This window comes from Hyla sarda, chromosome 10, assembly GCF_029499605.1.
Source record: "Hyla sarda isolate aHylSar1 chromosome 10, aHylSar1.hap1, whole genome shotgun sequence".
In the NCBI taxonomy this organism is placed as follows: Eukaryota; Metazoa; Chordata; class Amphibia; order Anura; family Hylidae; genus Hyla; species Hyla sarda.
Window position 1 is genome coordinate 7,498,617 of NC_079198.1, and position 22,805 is coordinate 7,521,421.

The following is a 22,805-nucleotide window of genomic DNA, read 5'->3' on the forward strand; positions in this document are numbered from 1 at the left end:
ACACCAAACATATTAGGGCTCAGAGAATTCTCAACAGGTATTTCTGGAAGCCAAAATGTTATCATGTAGCTCTACGTCTATGCTGGGACTTATAGTTCTTGAAGAACGTTTAAAAGGAGATTTTTAACAATAAATCAGCTGGAAAAGTTGGATTCAAATACAAGAGTTAAAAGTTGGAGACTCACAAATTTTTTTAGGGTTTAAAATAAATGAGCTGTTAAATGTCTCATTGTGAGAACAGGTGCGGGGCCGAAATAATCAATCTCAAAACAATACAGAAGGAACAGGAGGCAAATTAACCTGCAATCAGTTACACCGCCATATGGAAAAACACCCAACGAGACGTCAGCGGCGTCAGTGCCACCCGAGAGTCACTGCAGGTAAGTCACATCCTAGCGCCTCTCTTGTATCACCACAATGCAGTAAAGCAGGATAGAAGTCTCCGTGTTTAAAGGTAAAGAATTAATAAGTACATGGCTACAGCATCGGAATATCTAGGCATCAAATATCCCCAAAAATCTAGTGTTTATTTCATTATTTATTTGTTTATTTATTTATTTTTATATTGATTAATTTATTTTTTACTCTAATTTATTGAACATCTCTTTTCTCTTATTTTTATTCACAACTGAACTTGTTTTTATTCCCCTGATGATAATTAATTACATTGTTATCTAGAATTATCCAGAATGTATTAGGATATAATTCCAGCAATGATTTTGTGAAAGCAGAAATGTCTTTATGTGAGAAATGGGAAGAGATTTAATGTAAGAGAATAAACTTCATAATGAGACTGATGGTAAATCTGGATACACTGTGGGATGAGCCGATTCCTCTATAAATATTATATCTTGTAGGAAACAGAAATGATGACATGGAGAATCTTTGGCTGGCTTATTATTCTTGGTAAGAGAGACGTTCCATTATCTATCTATTTATCTATGCAACATATGGATAAACCACAGCACTCCAACATATCCAGATATTTATTGCCTCAGATGTAAATCCATAAAGTGCGATGTTTCTGCTAAAAGATAAAGAATTCTCAACCAACGCGAAGGAACAGAAACTTCTCACTTTATGGATCAAAGCACCGGACATTTACTTAGAGAATCTTTCCACATTGTATCTATCCATCCATTGATCTATCTCATATCTATCTATCTATCTATCTATCTATCTCATATCTATCTTTCTCATATCTATCTATCTCATATCTATCTCATATCTATCTATCTCATATCTATCTATCTATCTATCTATCTCATATCTATCTATCTCATATCTATCTATCTATCTATCTATCTCATATCTATCTCATATCTATCCATCTATCACATATCTATCTCATATCTATCTATCTATCTATCTATCTATCTCATATCTATCTATCTATCTCATATCTATCTTTCTCATATCTATCTCATATCTATCTATCTATCTATCTATCTCATATCTATCTATCTATCTATCTATCTATCTATCTCATATCTATCTATCTCATATCTATCCATCTATCACATATCTATCTCATATCTATCTATCTATCTATCTATCTCATATCTATCTATCTATCTCATATCTATCTATCTCATATCTATCTATCTATCTATCTATTTCATATCTATCTATTTCATATCTATCTATCTCATATCTATCTCATATCTATCTATCTATCTATCTATCTATCTCATATCTATCTATCTCTATCTATCTATCTCATATCTATCTTTCTCATATCTATCTATCTCATATCTATCTATCTATCTATCTATCTATCTCATATCTATCTATCACATATCTATCTATCTATCTCATATCTATCTCATATCTATCCATCCTATATTGATCTATCTCATATCTATCTATCTCTCATATCTATCTCATATCTATCTATCTATTTATCTCTCTCTCTCATATCTATCTATCTCATATCTATCTATCTATCTATCTATCTCATATCTATCTATATCATGTCTATCTATCCATCTAGTACTCCAGAGAATAGCAGCACACAAAAAAATTGTGAAAAAAACGTGGATTTACTGCATTATTCCAGTACAAAAATCAGGAGAGCAACATTTCCGCGGCCTCTCGGTGCCATTATCAAGCCCCGGGCTTGATAATGGCGGCGAGAGGCCGGGGAAACGTTGCTCTCCTGATTTTTGTACTGGAATAATGCAGTAAATCCACGTTTTTTTCACAATTTTTTTGTGTGCTGCTATTCTCTGGAGTACTATTACAAGTGGAGCCGTAACCCAGGCTCCCGTATAGCGTGCACCTATTACAGCTTACTAAGAAGGTTGTGCTGCTTCTCTTGGAATTTATCTATCTATCTATCTATATATCTATCTCTATCTATCTATCTCTATCTATCTATCTCATATCTATCTATCTATCTCATATCTATCTATCTCATATCTATTTCATATCTATCTCATATCTATCTATCTATCTATCTCATATCTATCTATCTATCTTATATCTATCTATACATCTATCTATCTATATCATATCTATCTATCTATCTATTATCTATGTATCTATCTATCTCATATCTATCTATCTATCTATCAATCAATCTACCCATCTATTATCTATCTATCTATCTATCTATCTATGTATCTATCTATCTATGTATTGCTTTAGAATTCCAAAGAAACTGCACATCCACCAAATATCAAAAAAAGTTAAGTAGGTGCACGCAGTCATTGGAGGCTTGGCTAGGTACTCCAACTTCAATATAGTAGAAAAAATCGCAGCACACAAAAAGGTGTCTTCAGTGCAAAAATGTGCTATTTATTCCATCTTTAACAAGGTATACAAAAAAGTGCAACGTTTCGGTAATCTGAAGATGGTGGTGTGAGACTACCGAAACGATGCACTTTTTGGTATACCTTGTTAAAGATGGAATAAATAGCACATTTTTGCACTGAAGACACCTTTTTGTGTGCTGCGATTTTTTCTACTTTATCGATCTATCTCATATCTATCTCATATCTATCTCATATCTATCTATCTATCTCATATCTATCTATCTATCTCATATCTATCTATCTCATATCTATCTATCTCATATCTATCTCATATCTATCTATCTCATATCTATCTCATATCTATCTCATATCTATCTATCTATCTATAGCATATCTATCTATCTATATAATATCTATCTATCTCATATCTATCTCATATCTATCTATCTTATATCTATCTATCTATCTATCTATCTCATATCTATCTATCTATATCATATCTATCTATTATCTAACTATCTATATATCTCATATCTATCTATCTATCTATCTATCTCATATCTATCTCATATCTATCTCATATCTATCTATCTCATTTCTATCTTTCTCATATCTATCTATATCATATCTATCTATCTGTCTATCTATCTTGCGCAAACTTTCAAATATTACCAGGTTTAGCTCGTGTGAACTAGGCAATGGCGGTAATAATAGCAAAAGGGATAAGGAACATATGGCGATTTGGCGCCTGAATAAGAGGAGGAGACGAGGTCAGGGTAGCCCAGTATACCTTGCAGATTTCAGTAAGGTCACGTGATTCCAGATTATCCAATAGGCCAATAGGACAAAGCACAGGGATGGGTTTAAGAGGCTGATAAAGTCCCATGAACTCCATTGTGGCCATTATTTTGGAGATAAAAAGCATTTAGCAGGGACTATAGATCCCTGAAAACATTCACAAATCCTATACAATTTCAAAGCAAGCTGAGCAAAGCATTAATCAGTGGACTGACCCCAGACATTGGCCTCCGGTCACCTGCAGTACAGTTGGTGCACTACAAATCCCAGTCAGCAGTGAACCAGCCCATAAAAGCTGTCACATAACAAGCCCAGCAAAGCATTGTTGAGTAGACTGGCCTCAGACATTGGCCTCCTGTCACCTGTAATACAGTTGATGCACTACAAATCCCAGCCAGCAGTGAACGAGATCATAAAAACGATTACATTATAAATATCAAGCAAATTGAGCAAAGCAGTGGGCTGTCCTGTATTTTAGCATAAATACATAGTAAAAGGGTTGTGGACGTATAAAAGACAAGTAAGTTAGGTGTATTTTCTGGGTTTAATGAAACACATAGGGGGAGATTTATCAAAACCTGTGCAGAGGATACGTTGCTGAGTTGCCCATAGCAACCAATCAGATCGCTTCTTTGATATTTGAAAAGACCTCTCGAAAATGAAAGCAGCGATCTGATTGGTTGCTATGGGCAACTCAGCAACTTTTCCTCTGGACAGGTGTTGATAAATCTCCCCCATAGTATTTCGACTTGAATTTAACATAACTACGCAGTTAAAATGGTTAAGATTGATTGTGAAACAACCATTTAAGGAGTACCTGTCATCAAACCATATTTGTTACCTAACTCAGATTATATTCCATAACAACACCTAACACTCCTCCTGCCCTTAAAAAACTAATTCCGAGCTTAAAAAAGCTGTGTATCATACGTTTCCCCTTAATCACATTGTGTGAGCTCCTGGCAGTAGAAAGTGGGCTTTTTTCAATTAAAATAAATAAATATATATGTCTGGTAAAGGAATTGTTGGATGGGGTAGAAGGCAGAACACCCGTGCCATGTCCTTTGCCAGTAAGAATTTTGGTGGCAGCACCAGTAAGGGTAGCAGCAGCAGCCAGGAGCCTGGTGGTAGTAGCAGCAGCATCATCAAGTTAAAGTTCTCACTGTCTTCCAGGGGTTGTGTAGTTTCGGGGCATAGTATGATCCTTGTGGACTGGTTGACTTATTTGAGGTCTTCTTAGGAGAAAAAGAGTCTGAAGTGTAACAGTTTTAATCTAATAAAAAAAAAAAAAAATATATATATATATATATATATATATATATATATATATATATATACAGTGATCCCTCAACTTACAATGGCCTTAACATACAATAGTTTCAACATACAATGGTCTTTTCTGGACTAATGTAACTTGAAACCAGACTCAACATACAATACCACAGACAGTCCAGATCTGTGAAACATGTAAATGGCTGGAAGAACCGACCAATCGTAAAACCACTATATTCCTTAAGTGCATGCACTGACTGGTGTCTGGTAGCACCCCCTACAGTACAGGGAGGGCATGCTGGGAGTTGTAGTTTTGCAACAGCTGGAGGCACCCTGGTTGGGAAACACTCAAACAGAGAGTGATTTACAGCTCCCAGATCTTTCTTACTTTTATATATAAGGATTTGCTTTATCTATATTAGTTATCTACTTATTTATCTTTAACCCTCACTTTTTCCTATTTTTGGATGACATTTTGGGGCTTTAGAACCAATTACCAGGTTTCCATAGAGTTATGGTTTCAACATACAATGGTTTCAACATACAATGGTTGTCGTGGAACCAATTAATATTGGTTATATGTTAGATCAAAATGAATAATATTTAATGTATGTTCTTTTATACATTACATATTATCTATTTTAATCTTACATACCCCTGTAATACAAATATATTGTTATCATTAGAATAATATTGTTAAACTTCCGTAATTTACGAATTAAATATTTATTTATTAATTTATTATTTTTTGCATGTGTTTTTTTTGTATTTGATCTGTTTTATATGTTATCTGTATCTGTTGTATATCTGTTATTCCACTTATATGCACTGCCAGTAGATGCCGCTCTTGCACCAGGTAGTTTGTACCTCTACAGTGCTCTTTCTATTATGGTCTATACCTCTAGTGGCCGCTGTGTTTGTAATGATCCACTGCTCTGTTCTTGTGAACGATCACCCGGCGCTAATCCGGCCTGACGTTCCAGTGATGCATCTCGATGTGGCCCGATCATGTGATTTTCTCATGTGAAGGTCACATGAGACGCTGACTCTCAAATTGACCGCTTGGATCCGCCCGCAAAAAACATGTGCCAAAGTACGTACAGGGGCAGTCCTTCAGCACACTATATCTTTGCCATTTCATTGGTCCTGCACATAGGCGTGCGCAGCCTATTGCATTAGAGTGTGCACCCCAAAGGCGTGCGTGTATGTATATATATATATCCAAGAAAAAATAGGGCGGCACTCCAGCCGTCCAAACGTACAAAAACAGCTTTATTCACCCAATAGTGAAGCAATGTTTCAACCTTCTCAATGGGGTCTTTCTCAAGCATTGAGAAGGGTGAAACGTTGTTTCACTATTGGGTGAATAAAGCTGTTTTTGTACGTTTGGATCGCACTCATGCACTCATAAAGGTGCAGTATAAGTCCCCCCCATTAGGTTGCCAGTATAGTTCCCCCACATTAGGTTGGCAGTACAGTTCTCCCCACATTAGGTGCAGTACAGTCCCCCCACATTAGGTGCAGTACAGTTCCCCACTTTAGGTTGCCAGTATAGTTCCCCAACATTAGGTTGGCAGTACAGTTCTCCCCACATTAGGTGCAGTACAGTCCCCCCACATTAGGTGCAGTACAGTTCCCCACTTTAGGTTGCCAGTATAGTTCCCCAACATTAGGTTGGCAGTACAGTTCTCCCCACATTAGGTGCAGTACAGTTCCCCCACATTAGGTGGAGTACAGTTCCCCCACATTAGGTTGGCAGTATAGTTCCCCCACATTAGGTTGGCAGTATAGTTCTCCCCACATTAGGTGCAGTACAGTTCCCCTACATTAGGTTGGCAGTACAGTTCCCCCACATTAGGTGCAGTACAGTTCCCCCACATTAGGTGCAGTACAGTTCCCCCACATTAGGTGCAGTACAGGTCCCCCACATTAGGTTGGCAGTACAGTTCCCCCACATTAGGTGCAGTACAGTTCCCCCACATTAGGTTGGCAGTACAGTTCCCCCACATTACCCTCACATTAGGTGCAGTATAGTTCCCCAAATTAGGTGCAGTATAGTTCCCCCACATTAGGTGCAGTATAGTTCCCCACATTAGGTGCAGTACAGTTCCCCCACATTAGGTGCAGTACAGTTCCCCCACATTAGGTGCAGTACAGTTCCCCCACATTAGGTGCAGTACAGTTCCCCCACATTAGGTTGGCAGTACAGTTCCCCCACATTAGGTGCAGTACAGTTCCCCCACATTAGGTTGGCAGTACAGTTCCCCCACATTACCCTCACATTAGGTGCAGTATAGTTCCCCAAATTAGGTGCAGTATAGTTCCCCCACATTAGGTGCAGTACAGTTCCCCCACATTAGGTGCAGTATAGTTCCCCCACATTAGGTGCAGTACAGTTCCCCCACATTAGGTGCAGTAATGTTCCCCCACATTAGGTACAGTACAGTTCCCCCACATTAGGTGCAGTACAGTTCCCCCACATTAGGTGCAGTAATGTTCCCCCACATTAGGTACAGTACAGTTCCCCCACATTAGGTGGCACCTAATGTGGGGGAACTGTACTGCACCTAATGTGGGGGAACTGTACTGCACCTAATGTGGGGGAACTGTACTGCACCTAATGTGGGGGAACTGTACTGCACCTAATGTGGGGGAACTATACTGCCAACCTAATGCGGGGGGAACTGTACTGCACCTAATGTGGGGGAACTGTACTGCACCTAATGTGGGGGAACTGTACTGCACCTAATGTGGGGGAACTGTACTGCACCTAATGTGGGGGAACTGTACTGCGCCTAATGTGGGGGAACTGTACTGCACCTAATGTGGGGGAGCTGTACTACACCTAATGTGGGGGAACTATTCTGAACCAGTACAGTTCCCCCACATTAGGTGCAGTACAGTTCCCCCACATTAGGTGCAGTATAGTTCCCCCACATTAGGTTGGCAGTATAGTTGCCCCACATTAGGTGCAGTATGATTCCCCCGCATTAGGTGCAGTAACGTCCCCCCACATTAGGTACAGTACAGTTCCCCCACATTAGGTGCAGTATAGTTCCCCAAATTGGGTGCAGTATAGTTCCCCCACATTAGGTGCAGTATAGTTCCCCACATTAGGTGCAGTACAGTTACCCCACATTAGGCGCAGTACAGTTCCCCCACATTAGGTGCAGTACAGTTCCCCCACATTAGGTGCAGTAATGTTCCCCCACATTAGGTACAGTACAGTTCCCCCACATTAGGTGGCACTTAATGTGGGGGAACTGTACTGCACCTAATGTGGGGGAACTGTACTGCACCTAATGTGGGGCAACTGTACTGCACCTAATGTGGGGGAACTGTACTGCACCTAATGTGGGGGAACTATACTGCCAACCTAATGTGGGGGAACTGTACTGCACCTAATGTGGGGGAACTGTACTGCACCTAATGTGGGGGAACTGTACTGCACCTAATGCGGGGGAACTGTACTGCCAACCTAATGTGGGGGGAACTGTACTGCACCTAATGTGGGGGAGCTGTACTACACCTAATGTGGGGGAACTATTCTGAACCAGTACAGTTCCCCCACATTAGGTGCAGTACAGTTCCCCCACATTAGGTGCAGTATAGTTCCCCCACATTAGGTTGGCAGTATAGTTGCCCCACATTAGGTGCAGTATGATTCCCCCGCATTAGGTGCAGTAACGTCCCCCCACATTAGGTACAGTACAGTTCCCCCACATTAGGTGCAGTATAGTTCCCCAAATTGGGTGCAGTATAGTTCCCCCACATTAGGTGCAGTATAGTTCCCCACATTAGGTGCAGTACAGTTACCCCACATTGGGTGCAGTATTAATCCCCCACATTAGGTGAAGTATAGTTCCCCCACATTAGGTGCAGTATAGTTCCCCCACATTAGGTGCAGTACAGTTCCCCCACATTAGGTGCAGTAATGTTCCCCCACATTAGGTACAGTACAGTTCCCCCACATTAGGTGGCACTTAATGTGGGGGAACTGTACTGCACCTAATGTGGGGGAACTGTACTGCACCTAATGTGGGGCAACTGTACTGCACCTAATGTGGGGGAACTGTACTGCACCTAATGTGGGGGAACTATACTGCCAACCTAATGTGGGGGAACTGTACTGCACCTAATGTGGGGGAACTGTACTGCACCTAATGTGGGGGAACTGTACTGCACCTAATGCGGGGGAACTGTACTGCCAACCTAATGTGGGGGGAACTGTACTGCACCTAATGTGGGTGAACTGTACTGCACCTAATGTGGGGAACTGTACTGCACCTAATGTGGGGGAACTGTACTGCACCTAATGTGGGGGAACTGTACTGCGCCTAATGTGGGGGAACTGTACTGCACCTAATGTGGGGGAGCTGTACTGCAACTAATGTGGGGGAACTATTCTGAACCAGTACAGTTCCCCCACATTAGGTGCAGTACAGTTCCCCCACATTAGGTGCAGTATAGTTCCCCCACATTAGGTTGGCAGTATAGTTGCCCCACATTAGGTGCAGTATGATTTCCCCCACATTAGGTGCAGTAACGTTCCCCCACATTAGGTACAGTACAGTTCCCCCACATTAGGTGCCACCTAATGTGGGGGAACTGTACTGCACCTAATGTGGGGGAACTATACTGCACCTAATGTTGGGGAACTGTACTGCACCTAATGTGGGGGAACTGTACTGCACTCAATGTGGGGGGACTGTACTGCACCTAATGTGGAGGAACTATACTGCCAACCTAATGTGGAGGAACTGTACTGCACCTAATGTGGGGGAACTGTACTGCACCCAATGTGGGGGACCTGTACTGCAACTAATGTGGGGGAACTGTACTGTCAACCTAATGTTGGGGAACTGTACTGTACCTAATTTGGGGGAACTGTACTGCACCTAACGTGGGGGAACTGTACTGCACCTAATGTGGGGGAACTGTACTGCACCTAATGTGGGGGAACTCTACTGCGCCTAATGTGGGGGAACTGTACAGCACCTAATGTGGGGGGGGGGCTGTACTGCACCTAATGTGAGGGAAGTATTCTGAACCAGTACAGTTCCCCCACATTAGGTGCAGTACAGCCCCCCACATTAGGTGCAGTATAGTTCCCCCACATTAGGTTGGCAGTATAGTTCCCCCATATTAGGTGCAGTACAGTACCCCCACATTAGGCGCAGTATAGTTCCCCAACATTAGGTGCAGTACAGTACCCCCACATTAGGTGCAGTATAGTTCCCCAACATTAGGTGCAGTACAGTTCTCCCATATTAGGTGCAGTATAGCTCCCCCACATTAGGTGCAGTATAGTTCCCCCACATTAGGTGCAGTAAAGTTCCCCCACATTAGGTGTCACTTAAGATGACGTGCTGCCAGCTGTTGCTGGTGACTTACCATGGCGGCCGGCGTGCGTCCTCCTCGTCAATGCTCCGCTCCTCCGTCAGTGACATCCCTGCGTGCACTACCTCCCGGCGGCCCCTGCGTTTATAAAGTTAATGCGGGGGCCCGCCATAGAAAGGTAACCGAGACATCTTTGTGTCCCGAAAAGATCATTTGGGACACAGGGATGTCCAGAGTGTGTCGGGGGGCCCCCCGCGGGCTGCTCAGTGGCGGCCGCGGATCCCCCCTCCCTGGGCTTGATTAGGGTGTGCCCAGGCAGCGCACGCCTTTGGTCCTGCATTAGCCTGAGGGGTCAGAACATTTGGGAGTTTGAAATGTAGTCACCCTGGAAGAAGGTCATGTGAACCAAAACACGTGTTAGGGTGACGGCATTCCGGGACCCACTCTATTACTCTGCTTACTGTGGTTGGTAGTAACTTGCTAGGACAGGGGCTTCTTGTTTTCTTACTCTGTTTCTTTCAGTCTCTTCAGCTGCCGCCCTTTTTGATGACTCCATATTCGGGATATATTTGTGTCTGTGACACCTCTGTATTATTATATTCTCTCACCGGCTCCCAATCCTTTATTATATTAACACATAGCATGAGCCACAAGGAGGAGTTGTGTCACGATCCGCCTTCGGAGCGTGTTACCGAGGTGGTGGAGGGGAATGCAGTGGCCCAGCATAGCACTAGTGGATGTAAACGTGGTGGTAGGCGTGGTGGGGATACTGTGGGGCATCATGGTGGATGTGCCGAGGGGGAACAAGGAGACCATGATTACATAAGGAGTGGTGGGGATGTCAGCGGACCTTTTGGTCTGAGCAGATCAGGAGTAGGTGACGGTGACACTTGTGCTGCATCTGAAGGCTTGAGGAAAAAACCTTCTAGAACAGAGGCTCAGTCGGTTGGTGATGAACCAAGCTATTTATCGTATCTACCCTTAGGAAATTCTTTACTATGTTACCAGATGTAGGAAACCAGGCCCAGTGCCGCATCTGCAGAGAGAAAATAAGGCACAGTGCCATCTCTACAAAAAGAAAATAAGGCATAGCCAAGGTCCGACTTAGTTCACCGATGCCTGCTGTCTGCTGGCTACAGCTACCACTACTACTAGCATTAGAAAGTGTTCAGCTCAGCAGGCGGCATTACCCCTACTTGAAAGAGATTGTCTGCCAGCTGTAAGCTGGCTACTACAACTACCACCAGTCCACCACTGCTTGCCGTATGCTGGCTACTACAACTACCACCAGTCCACCACTGCTTGCCGTATGCTGGCTACTACAAATCCCATTAGTCCACCACTGTCTGCTGTATACTGGCTACTACTACCCCCACCAGTCCACCACTGTCTGCTGTATACTGGCTACTACTACCCCCACCAGTCCACCACTGCCTGCTGTCAGCTGGCTACGACTCCCACTAGTCCACCACTGCCTGCTGCCCTGTCCGCTGGCTACTATAACTCCCTCCAGTCAGCAACTGCCTGCTTTCCTCTGGCTGCTACAATCCCCACCGGTCTGCCATTTTCTGTTGTCCGCTGGCTACTAAAAGTCCCACTAGTCCACCGCTGCCTGCTGTAATTTTTGCTGGCTTCAACTCCCAGGCACTGCCTGGTGTTTGCTGGCTTCTACAAATACCATCAGTCTTACTGCTACCAGCCAGGCCTACGCAGGGATAATTTTTTCAGATTTTCATACAAAACCTCTTTATTCTTCATTTTTTTGGCACCAATCCTGTTGCAACTCCCAAAAAGGGAAAACCCCATGGTGTCTTCTGATAGCTCTGTGTGCATTGTAACACTGGCAGACATCTGCCAACAGCCAGGAATACTTTATGCTTATTTACTTTAGTGTTAATAAACATACAAAATCCACAAGCGCATAAAACAAGCTATAAGTTGCCATGGGTTACCGCATGTTGCTCTAACGTTAACATTAACATTTAACTACTTGAATACATTTCTAGCAGTCTTATAGATGTGTTTTGAGGCTTATTTCTCTGCCGGTTCGGCAAACTTAACTTTGAAAAGTTTGCTAATTTATATCTCATATCTATCTATCTTTCTCATATCTCATATCTATCTATCTCATATCTATGTATCTCATATCGATCTATCTATCTATCTCATATCTAGCTATATATCTATCTCATATCTATCTATCTCATATCAATCTATCCATCTTTCTCATATCTATCTATCTATCTCATATCTATCTATCTATCTCATATCTATCTATCTATCTCATATCTATCTATCTATCTATCTATCTCATATCTATCTATCTATCTATCTATCTATCTCATGTATCTATCTCATATCTATCTATCTATCTATCTATCTATCTAATATCTATCTATCTAATATCTATCTATCTATCTATCTCATATCTATCTATCTCATATCTATCTATCTATCTATCTATCTATCTATCTATCTATCTCATGTATCTATCTCATATCTATCTATCTATCTATCTATCTAATATCTATCTATCTAATATCTATCTATCTATCTATCTATCTCATATCTATCTATCTCATATCTATCTCATATCTATCTATCTCATATCTATCTATCTCATTTCTATCTATCTATCTATCTCATATCTATCTATCTCATATCTATCTATCTATCCAATATCTATCTATCTATCTCATATCTATCTATCTCATATCCATCTTGCTCGTATCTATCTCATATCTATCTATCTATCTATCTCATATCTATCTCATATCTATCTATCTCATATCTATCTATCTCATATCTATCTATCTATCTATCTATCTATCTCATATCTATCTATCTCATATCTATCTATCTATCTCATATCTCATATCTATCTACCCATAATGTATAAAAAAATATGTTTTTGTTTCTTTGTTTTTATTACAGGTTTCACCAATGTAAACCCGAAATCTATTTCACGTAAGACTAAACACAATTTATTAATGCCAAAATGTACACAAGAAATATGTGACTCTAAATCATTGTGTCTATATATTGATTCTTACTTCTCTGTTACTTGTAGAGTTCTGTCCCCCTGGAGCCAAATGGTCCACATGCTCCAACTGTGATGACTATTGTCAACCGAAAAACATATTGTGTACAGCAGTATGTAAGAAAGGCTGTGTGTGTACAGCGGAGGGGTATAAGCTCTATAATAACACCTGTATTCCTGCTGACCAATGCCCCTCTGAGGTCAGTAAGCCAGGTACGTGCAGTACAGTACAGTACAGTCTTACCAATCGAGCCACAGATACACTATTTCACCTGTACAACCACAGACTCGCTAACAGCTCTGCTTCACCCATAGAGCCACAGACTCACTTACAGCACTGCTTCACCCACACAGCCAAAAAATCACTAACAGCACTACTTCACCAGTACAGCCACAGACTCACTAACAGCACTGCTTCACCAGTACAGTCACAGACTCACTAACAGCACTGCTTCACCAGTACAGCCACAGACTCACTAACAGCACTGCTTCACCAGTACAGTCACAGACTCACTAACAGCACTGCTTCACCCATACAGCCACAGACTCACTAACAGCACTACTTCACCAGTACAGTCACAGACTCACTAACAGCACTGCTTCACCAGTACAGTCACAGACTCACTAACAGCACTGCTTCACCAGTACAGTCACAGACTCACTAACAGCACTGCTTCACCAGTACAGTCACAGACTCACTAACAGCACTGCTTCACCCATACAGCCACAGACTCACTAACAGCACTACTTCACCAGTACAGCCACAGACTCACTAACAGCACTGCTTCACCAGTACAGTCACAGACTCACTAACAGCACTGCTTCACCCATACAGCCACAGACTCACTAACAGCACTACTTCACCAGTACAGCCACAGACTCACTAACAGCACTACTTCACCAGTACAGCCACAGACTCACTAACAGCACTGCTTCACCAGTACAGCCACAGACTCACTAACAGCACTGCTTCACCCATACAGCCACAGACTCACTAACAGCACTGCTTCACCCATACAGCCACAGACTCACTAACAGCACTACTTCACCAGTACAGCCACAGACTCACTAACAGCACTGCTTCACCAGTACAGCCACAGACTCACTAACAGCACTGCTTCACCCATAGAGCCACAGAATCACTAACAGCACTGCTTCATCCATACACCCACAGACTCACTAACAGCACTGCTTCACCCATACAGCCACAGACTCACTAACAGCACTGCTTCACCCATACAGCCACAGACTCACTAACAGCACTGCTTCACCCACACAGCCACAGACTCACTTACAGCACTGCTTCATCCATGCAGCCACAGACTCAATAACAGCACTGCTTCACCCATACAGCCACAGACTCACTAACAGCACTGCTTCACCTACTCAGCCAAGGACTCACTTACAGCACTGCTTCACCCATACAGCCAAAAATTCACTAACAGCCCTGCTTCACCAGTACAGCCACAGACTCACAAAAGCACTGCTTCACCCACACAGCTACAGACTCAATAACAGCACTGCTTCACCCATACAGCCACCGACTCACTAACAGCCCTGCTTCACCCACACAGCCACAGACTCACTAACAGCACTGCTTGACCCATACAGCCAGACTCCTTAACAGCACTGCTTCACCCACAGACTCACTAACAGCACTCCTTCACCCATGGAGCCACAGCTTCACTAACAGCTTTACTTCCCCCACACAGCCACAGACTCACTAACAGCACTGCTTCACCCACACAGCCACAGACTCACTAACGGCACTGCTTCACCCACACAGCCACAGACTCACTAACGGCACTGCTTCACCCATACAGCCACAGACTCACTAACAGCACTGCTTCACCAGTACAGCCACAGACTCACTAACAGCACTGCTTCACCCATACAGCCACAGACTCACTAACAGCACTGCTTCACCAGTACAGCCACAGACTCACTAACAGCACTGCTTCACCCACACAGCCACAGACTCACTAACAGCACTGCTTCACCCATACAGCCACAAATTCACTAACAGCACTGCTTCACCCATACAGCCACAAATTCACCAACAACACTGCTCCATCCATAGAGCCATAGATTCATCAACATCACTGCTCCACCTACATCTAAACAATTAATATTTAGTTGTATTGTTGTATGTAGAAATTAATTTAACATTTAACCTTTTTTTATTTTATTTTTTTTACCACCGAACACAGGTCCCATCCTTTCCTGCCCACGGGATACAGAAGAATCTAACTGCACAGGCTGTCAGGCAGAATGTCCTATTAATAATAAGAAATGTACAACTTCATGTCAGAGAGGTTGCAAGTGTAAAATTGAGGGCTATTTCCTTCATAATGGCGCCTGCTTTCCTCGTTCTCAGTGCCCTTATCGCCAGCAGGGTAAGAAACGTTATTACTGGTTGAGCAGTGGGACCCAGTGAGGCTGGGGCTCCACCTTGAGTCTTATTCATGTATTTATTTGTATTTATTTATTTAGTTTATTTATCTATTTATTTATGTATTCATTTGTTTGTTTGTTTTCATTTTAGATGGAAACTGTCCAGACCACATGCAGCATAAATTCTGTTCAGATTGTGAAGATTATTGTCCGATCCATGGACAAAAATGTATAAAGAAGTGCAGGATGGGATGCGTATGTAAGGAAGGGTTTCTGATGCATTATGGGAAATGTGTCCATAAATCAGGGTGTCCACAGGAATTTTCTTTTGGTAAGGCATTTTTATTGGTAGCAGCTAGAGATGAGCGAACTTACAGTAAATTCGATTCGTCACGAACTTCTCGGCTCGGCAGTTGATGACTTATCCTGCATAAATTAGTTCAGCTTTCAGGTGCTCCGTGGGCTGGAAAAGGTGGATACAGTCCTAGGAGACTCTTTCCTAGGACTGTATCCACATTTTCCAGCCCACCGGAGCACCTGAAAGCTGAACTAATTTATGCAGGAAAAGTCATCAACTGCCGAGCCGAGAAGTTCGTGACGAATCGAATTTACTGTAAGTTCGCTCATCTCTAGTAGCAGCTGTGAAATATCAGTGTTTTTAATCATTTTTTAAATTTATTATTACTATAGTTTATTATTAGGGATGAGCGAACTTACTGTAAATTTGATCCGTCACAAACTTATCGGCTCGGCGGTTGCTGACTTTAGCCTGCATAAATTAGTTCAGCTTTCAGGTGCTCCGGTGGGCAGGAGACTCTCTCCTAGGACTGTATACACTTTTTCCAGCCCATCGGAGCACCTGAAAGCTGAACTAATTTATGTAGGCTAAAGTCATAAACTGCCGAGCCGAGAAGTTTGTGACGAATCGAATTTACTGTAAGTTCGCTCAACTCTATTTGTTATTATTTTAAAAAAAAAATGTAATTGTTAAAAAAAGAATAATAATATAGATCTAACAATCAAATGATTTATTTTGTGGTTTATTATTATTATAGTTGAATCCTGTCCTAAAGAAACCAAGTGGAAAAAATGTGTTCCGTGCAAGGCGCACTGCTTTCCTGAAAGTGACTGTAAGAAAAAATGCATACAAGGCTGCATATGTAAAGACAAAAACTTGGTTTTTTATGCTGGACATTGCATCACGCGAGAAGAATGTCCTTTGCTTCCTCATGTAAGTCCTGTGTACCTGTCAGGAGATTAAAAAAAAACAAAATGCTCCAGGCTTATGCTTACCTGGTGCTGATCCTGTTCATGTGCTTAAATTTGGGTTTTCATCCTTTTTAAGGCTCCTAATTCCTTTGTTTATCTTGCTGACACTATATGCAGTTCACTGAGGAGGAGGGGGTGGTTCCTTGCTTGCCCTCACATCTCAGTTTTTGCAAATGGCAGTGCCCATTAAAGTGCATCGAAGGTCATGTTTTTAGTAGAATTATTTCAGTCTTATGGTTGAATGGCACTAGAATATCTATTTGCACTATAAAGGCTGCCTAATGGAGAGCTGCTCTACCTCCAACAACCTCTGGTAATACTCTCCACGGCCACTCATCTCCCCTGTAACGACGACCTCTTCTGGGGAACTGTAGTATTACATGAAGCCCATATGAACAAATAGGCAACCATGTAATGGGTCGAGTCCACCAAAACATTACACATTTAAATCAGCTATGCTGTCTGGCAAAAGAAACAACCTGTGTATTGCATCAAAAAGTATAATAAAGCATTTTACTAATATAATGTTATTAGCCATACTGCACAGATATCTCCATTAGCAGCTATGCTGTCTGGCTTGTAGCTGTGACCTCCCGTCACACTCTCTGAAAGCAAAAACTCTCTTCCCTGCTCCCCCTCCCCTCCTGTCAGCTGAGAACTAGACCAATTATGTGAAAAAGGGGAACTCATATTACTGCCCACTAGCAGGAGCATTTCTCATTCACAAAAGTTTCCTTAGGAACAGGCTCCTTATTTAAAAGGGTTATCCAGGAATAGAAAAGCAGAGCTACTATCTTTTTTTTTATTTTTTTAAACGCTCCCCGTCTGTCTCCAGGTTGGGTGTGGTTCTGCAGCTCAGTTCCATTAAAGCGAAAGGAGCCAAGTTGTGTTTAAAAGTAATTAGCTGTGTTTTTCTATTCCTGGATAACCTCTTTAAGAAAGGTTTCCTGCTGCCTCAAAATTTAATGAACAGTAATATGAGCTCCCCTCTACACATCCATGGTCTCGTCCTGAGCAGACAGGAGGGGAGCATTCAAGCTAGACAGCTCAGCTGATATGGAAGATCTATGCATAATAACATTATATCAGTAAGGTACTTTATTATACTTTTTGACATCACTCACAGGTTTCTTTTGTTGGACAACCTATTTAATGGGGATATGTAAAGTAGTTTAGCTGAGTGGTGAATTTTCTTATCACAACCTGTAAATGCTTCTAATGGGCCTCAGAGGAGAATTATAAATAAAATGAGGGCACCTCATAGATCTGCACATGGTGAAATAGTACAAAAAGATATAAATGGTAGGAAATTGTGACTATGTGTAAAGAGCAAAGTGTGTGGACCCACTGTGCCACCCACCTGTTTTGTCTTCGGGACACATTTGAGGGTGTTGTCTACGTAGCAATTGGTTTTTACACTTAAAAGGGTACTCCACTGCCCTAGGGTTCAGAACATTTTTTTCCAAAAGCTGGGTGCATGGTTGCGGGGGTCGTGACGTCACGACCACGCTCCCTCAATGCAAGTCTACGGTAGACTTACATTGAGGGGGCGTGGTGTGATGTCACAAGGGGGCGAGGTTGTGAAGTTATGACCCCCGCAGCCCGCACCCATCGTTCAGAACAAAATGTTCAGAACACCGGGGCAGTACCCCTTTAATCTAACATTTTGCCTTTATTTTTTACTTTTATCTTTTTAGTAATCCTAGACCTGAATTATGGCTAAACGAAGACGTCTCGAAATACCGAGCAGACAAAACCCTTCACTACCGTCAATCAGCTACATTCACCGGGAACTAGCAGAAAATTGTGTTGTATATCGAATATAACTTTGGTTGTAAGTCAACTATTATGTGATCCATATCACCAATAAAATGATATAAAACGCTGTAACAATAATAATAAAAGTAAGAAACCGCTTTTACCTTGGCATTGGTCATCACCAATTCTTGTGACAAGTTTTCACCACATACAGTACAATACAGTGTCACCATATACAATACAGTACAGTGTCACCATATACAGTACAGTGTCACCATATACAGTACATTGTCACCATATACAGTACAGTACAGTGTCACCATATACAGTACAGTGTCACCATATACAGTACAGTACAATGTCACCATATACAGTACAATGTCACCATATACAGTACAGTGTCACCATATACAGTACAGTGTCACCATATACAGTACAGTACAATGTCACCATATACAGTACAGTGTCACCATATACAGTACAGTACAGTGTCACCATATACAGTACAGTGTCACCATATACAGTACAGTGTCACCACATACAGTACAGTACAGTGTCACCATATACAGTACAGTGTCCCCATACACAGTACAGTACAGTGTCACCATATACAGTACAGTGTCACCATATACAATACAGTGTCACCATATACAGTACAGTGTCACCATATTCAGTACAGTACAGTGTCACCATATACAGTACAGTGTCACCATATACAGTACAGTACAATGTCACCATATACAGTACAGTGTCACCATATACAGTACAGTACAATGTCACCATATACAGTATAGTGTCACCATATACAGTACAGTACAGTGTCACCATATACAGTACAGTGTCACCATATACAGTACAGTAAATGTCACCATATACAGTACAGTGTCACCATATACAGTACAGTGTCACCATATACAGTACAGTACAATGTCACCATATACAGTACAATACAGTGTCACCATATACAGTACAATACAGTGTCACCATATACAGTACAGTAAATGTCACAATATACAGTACAGTGTCACTACATACAGTACAGTACAGTGTCCCCATATACAGCACAGTACAGTGTCACCATATACAGTACAATGTCAACTTATACAGTACAATGTCACCATATACAGTACAGTGTCACCATATACAGTACAGTACAATGTCACCATATACAGTACAGTGTCACCATATACAGTACAGTGTCACCATATACAGTACAATGTCACCATATACAGTACAGTGTCACCATATACAGTACAATGTCACTATATACAGTACAGTGTCACCATATACAGTACAGTACAATGTCACCATATACAGTACAGTACAATGTCACCATATACAGTACAATACAGTGTCACCATATACAGTACAATACAGTGTCACCATATACAGTACAGTAAATGTCACAATATACAGTACAGTGTCACTACATACAGTACAGTACAGTGTCCCCATATACAGCACAGTACAGTGTCACCATATACAGTACAATGTCAACTTATACAGTACAATGTCACCATATACAGTACAGTGTCACCATATACAGTACAGTACAATGTCACCATATACAGTACAGTGTCACCATATACAGTACAGTGTCACCATATACAGTACAATGTCACCATATACAGTACAGTGTCACCATATACAGTACAATGTCACTATATACAGTACAGTGTCACCATATACAGTACAGTACAATGTCACCATATACAGTACAGTGTCACCATATACAGTACAGTGTCACCATATACAGTACAATACAGTGTCACCACATACAGTACAATACAGTGTCACCATATACAATACAGTACAGTGTCACCATATACAGTACAGTGTCACCATATACAGTACATTGTCACCATATACAGTACAGTGTCACCACATACAGTACAATACAGTGTCACCATATACAATACAGTACAGTGTCACCATATACAGTACAGTGTCACCATATACAGTACATTGTCACCATATACAGTACAGTACAGTGTCACCATATACAGTACAGTGTCACCATATACAGTACAGTACAATGTCACCATATACAGTACAATGTCACCATATACAGTACAGTGTCACCATATACAGTACAGTGTCACCACATACAGTACAGTACAGTGTCACCATATACAGTACAGTGTCCCCATACACAGTACAGTACAGTGTCACCATATACAGTACAGTGTCACCATATACAATACAGTGTCACCATATACAGTACAGTGTCACCATATACAGTACAGTACAGTGTCACCATATACAGTACAGTGTCACCATATACAGTACAGTGTCACCATATACAGTACAGTGTCACCATATACAGTACAGTACAGTGTCACCATATACAGTACAGTGTCACCATATACAGTACAGTACAATGTCACCATATACAGTACAATACAGTGTCACCATATACAGTACAATACAGTGTCACCATATACAGTACAGTGTCACCATATACAGTACAGTACAGTGTCACCATATACAGTCCAGTGTCACCATATACAATACAGTGTCACCATATACAGTACAGTGTCACCATATAAAGTACAGTACAGTGTCACCATATACAGTACAGTGTCACCATATACAATACAGTGTCACCATATACAGTACAATACAGTGTCACCATATACAGTACAGTGTCACCACATACAGTACAATACAGTGTCACCATATACAGTCCAGTGTCACCATATACAATACAGTGTCACCATATACAGTACAATACAGTGTCACCATATACAGTACAGTGTCACCATATACAATACAGTGTCACCATATACAGTACAATACAGTGTCACCATATACAGTACAGTGTCACCACATACAGTACAGTTCAGTGTCACCATATACAGTCCAGTGTCACCATATACAGTCCAGTGTCACCATATACAGTACAATACAGTGTCACCATATACAGTACAGTGTCACCATATAAAGTACAGTACAGTGTCACCATATACAGTACAATGTCACCATATACAGTACAGTGTCACCATATACAGTACAATGTCAACATATACAGTACAGTACAGTGTCACCATATACAGTACAGTGTCACCATATACAGTACAGTACAGTGTCACCATATACAGTACAGTGTCACCATATACAGTACAATGTCACCATATACAGTACAGTGTCACCACATGCAGTACAGTGTCACCATATACAGTACAATGTCACCATATACAGTACAGTGTCACCATATACAGTACAATGTCAACATATACAGTACAGTACAGTGTCACCATATACAGTACAGTGTCACCATATACAGTACAGTACAGTGTCACCATATACAGTACAGTGTCACCACATACAGTACAGTACAATGTCACCATATACAGTACAGTGTCACCACATACAGTACAGTTTAGTGTCACCATATACAGTACATTGTCACCATATACAGTACAGTACAGTGTCACCATATACAGTACAATGTCACCATATACAGTACAGTTCAGTGTCACCATATACAGTACAATACAGTGTCACCATATACAGTACAGTGTCACCACATACAGTACAGTACAGTACAGTGTCACCATATACAGTACAGTTCAGTGTCACCATATACAGTACAATACAGTGTCACCACATACAGTACAGTTCAGTGTCACCATATACAGTACAATACAGTGTCACCATATACAGTACAGTGTCACCATATACAGTACAGTACAGTGTCACCATATGCAGCACCATGTCACCATATAAAGTACAGTACAGTTTCACTATATACAGTACAGTGTCACCATATACAGTATAGTGTCACCATATACAGTACAGTGTCACCATATACAGTACAGTGTCACCACATACAGTACAGTACAGTGTCACCATATACAGTACAGTTCAGTGTCACCATATACAGTACAGTGTCACCATATACAGTACAGTGTCACCATATACAGTACAGTACAGTGTCACCATATACAGTACAGTGTCACCATATACAGTACAATGTCACCATATACAGTACAGTGTCACCACATGCAGTACAGTGTCACCATATACAGTACAATGTCACCATATACAGTACAGTGTCACCATATACAGTACAATGTCAACATATACAGTACAGTACAGTGTCACCATATACAGTACAGTGTCACCATATACAGTACAGTACAGTGTCACCATATACAGTACAGTGTCACCACATA

At 41.5% G+C, this 22,805-nt stretch overlaps 1 protein-coding gene across 1 annotated transcript; it reads left to right on the forward strand.

The window, feature by feature from the left end:
• The first annotated feature begins 4,611 nt into the window (after positions 1–4,611).
• Positions 4,612–18,676, forward strand: LOC130294258 (zonadhesin-like). Its single transcript, XM_056543854.1, has 7 exons — positions 4,612–4,648; positions 13,101–13,133; positions 13,237–13,419; positions 15,417–15,602; positions 15,752–15,931; positions 16,656–16,831; positions 18,567–18,676. The coding sequence occupies exons 1-7, from the start codon at positions 4,612–4,614 to the stop codon at positions 18,567–18,569; spliced, it is 798 nt and encodes a 265-aa protein (XP_056399829.1). The 3' UTR covers positions 18,570–18,676.
• The last annotated feature ends 4,129 nt before the right edge of the window (positions 18,677–22,805 follow it).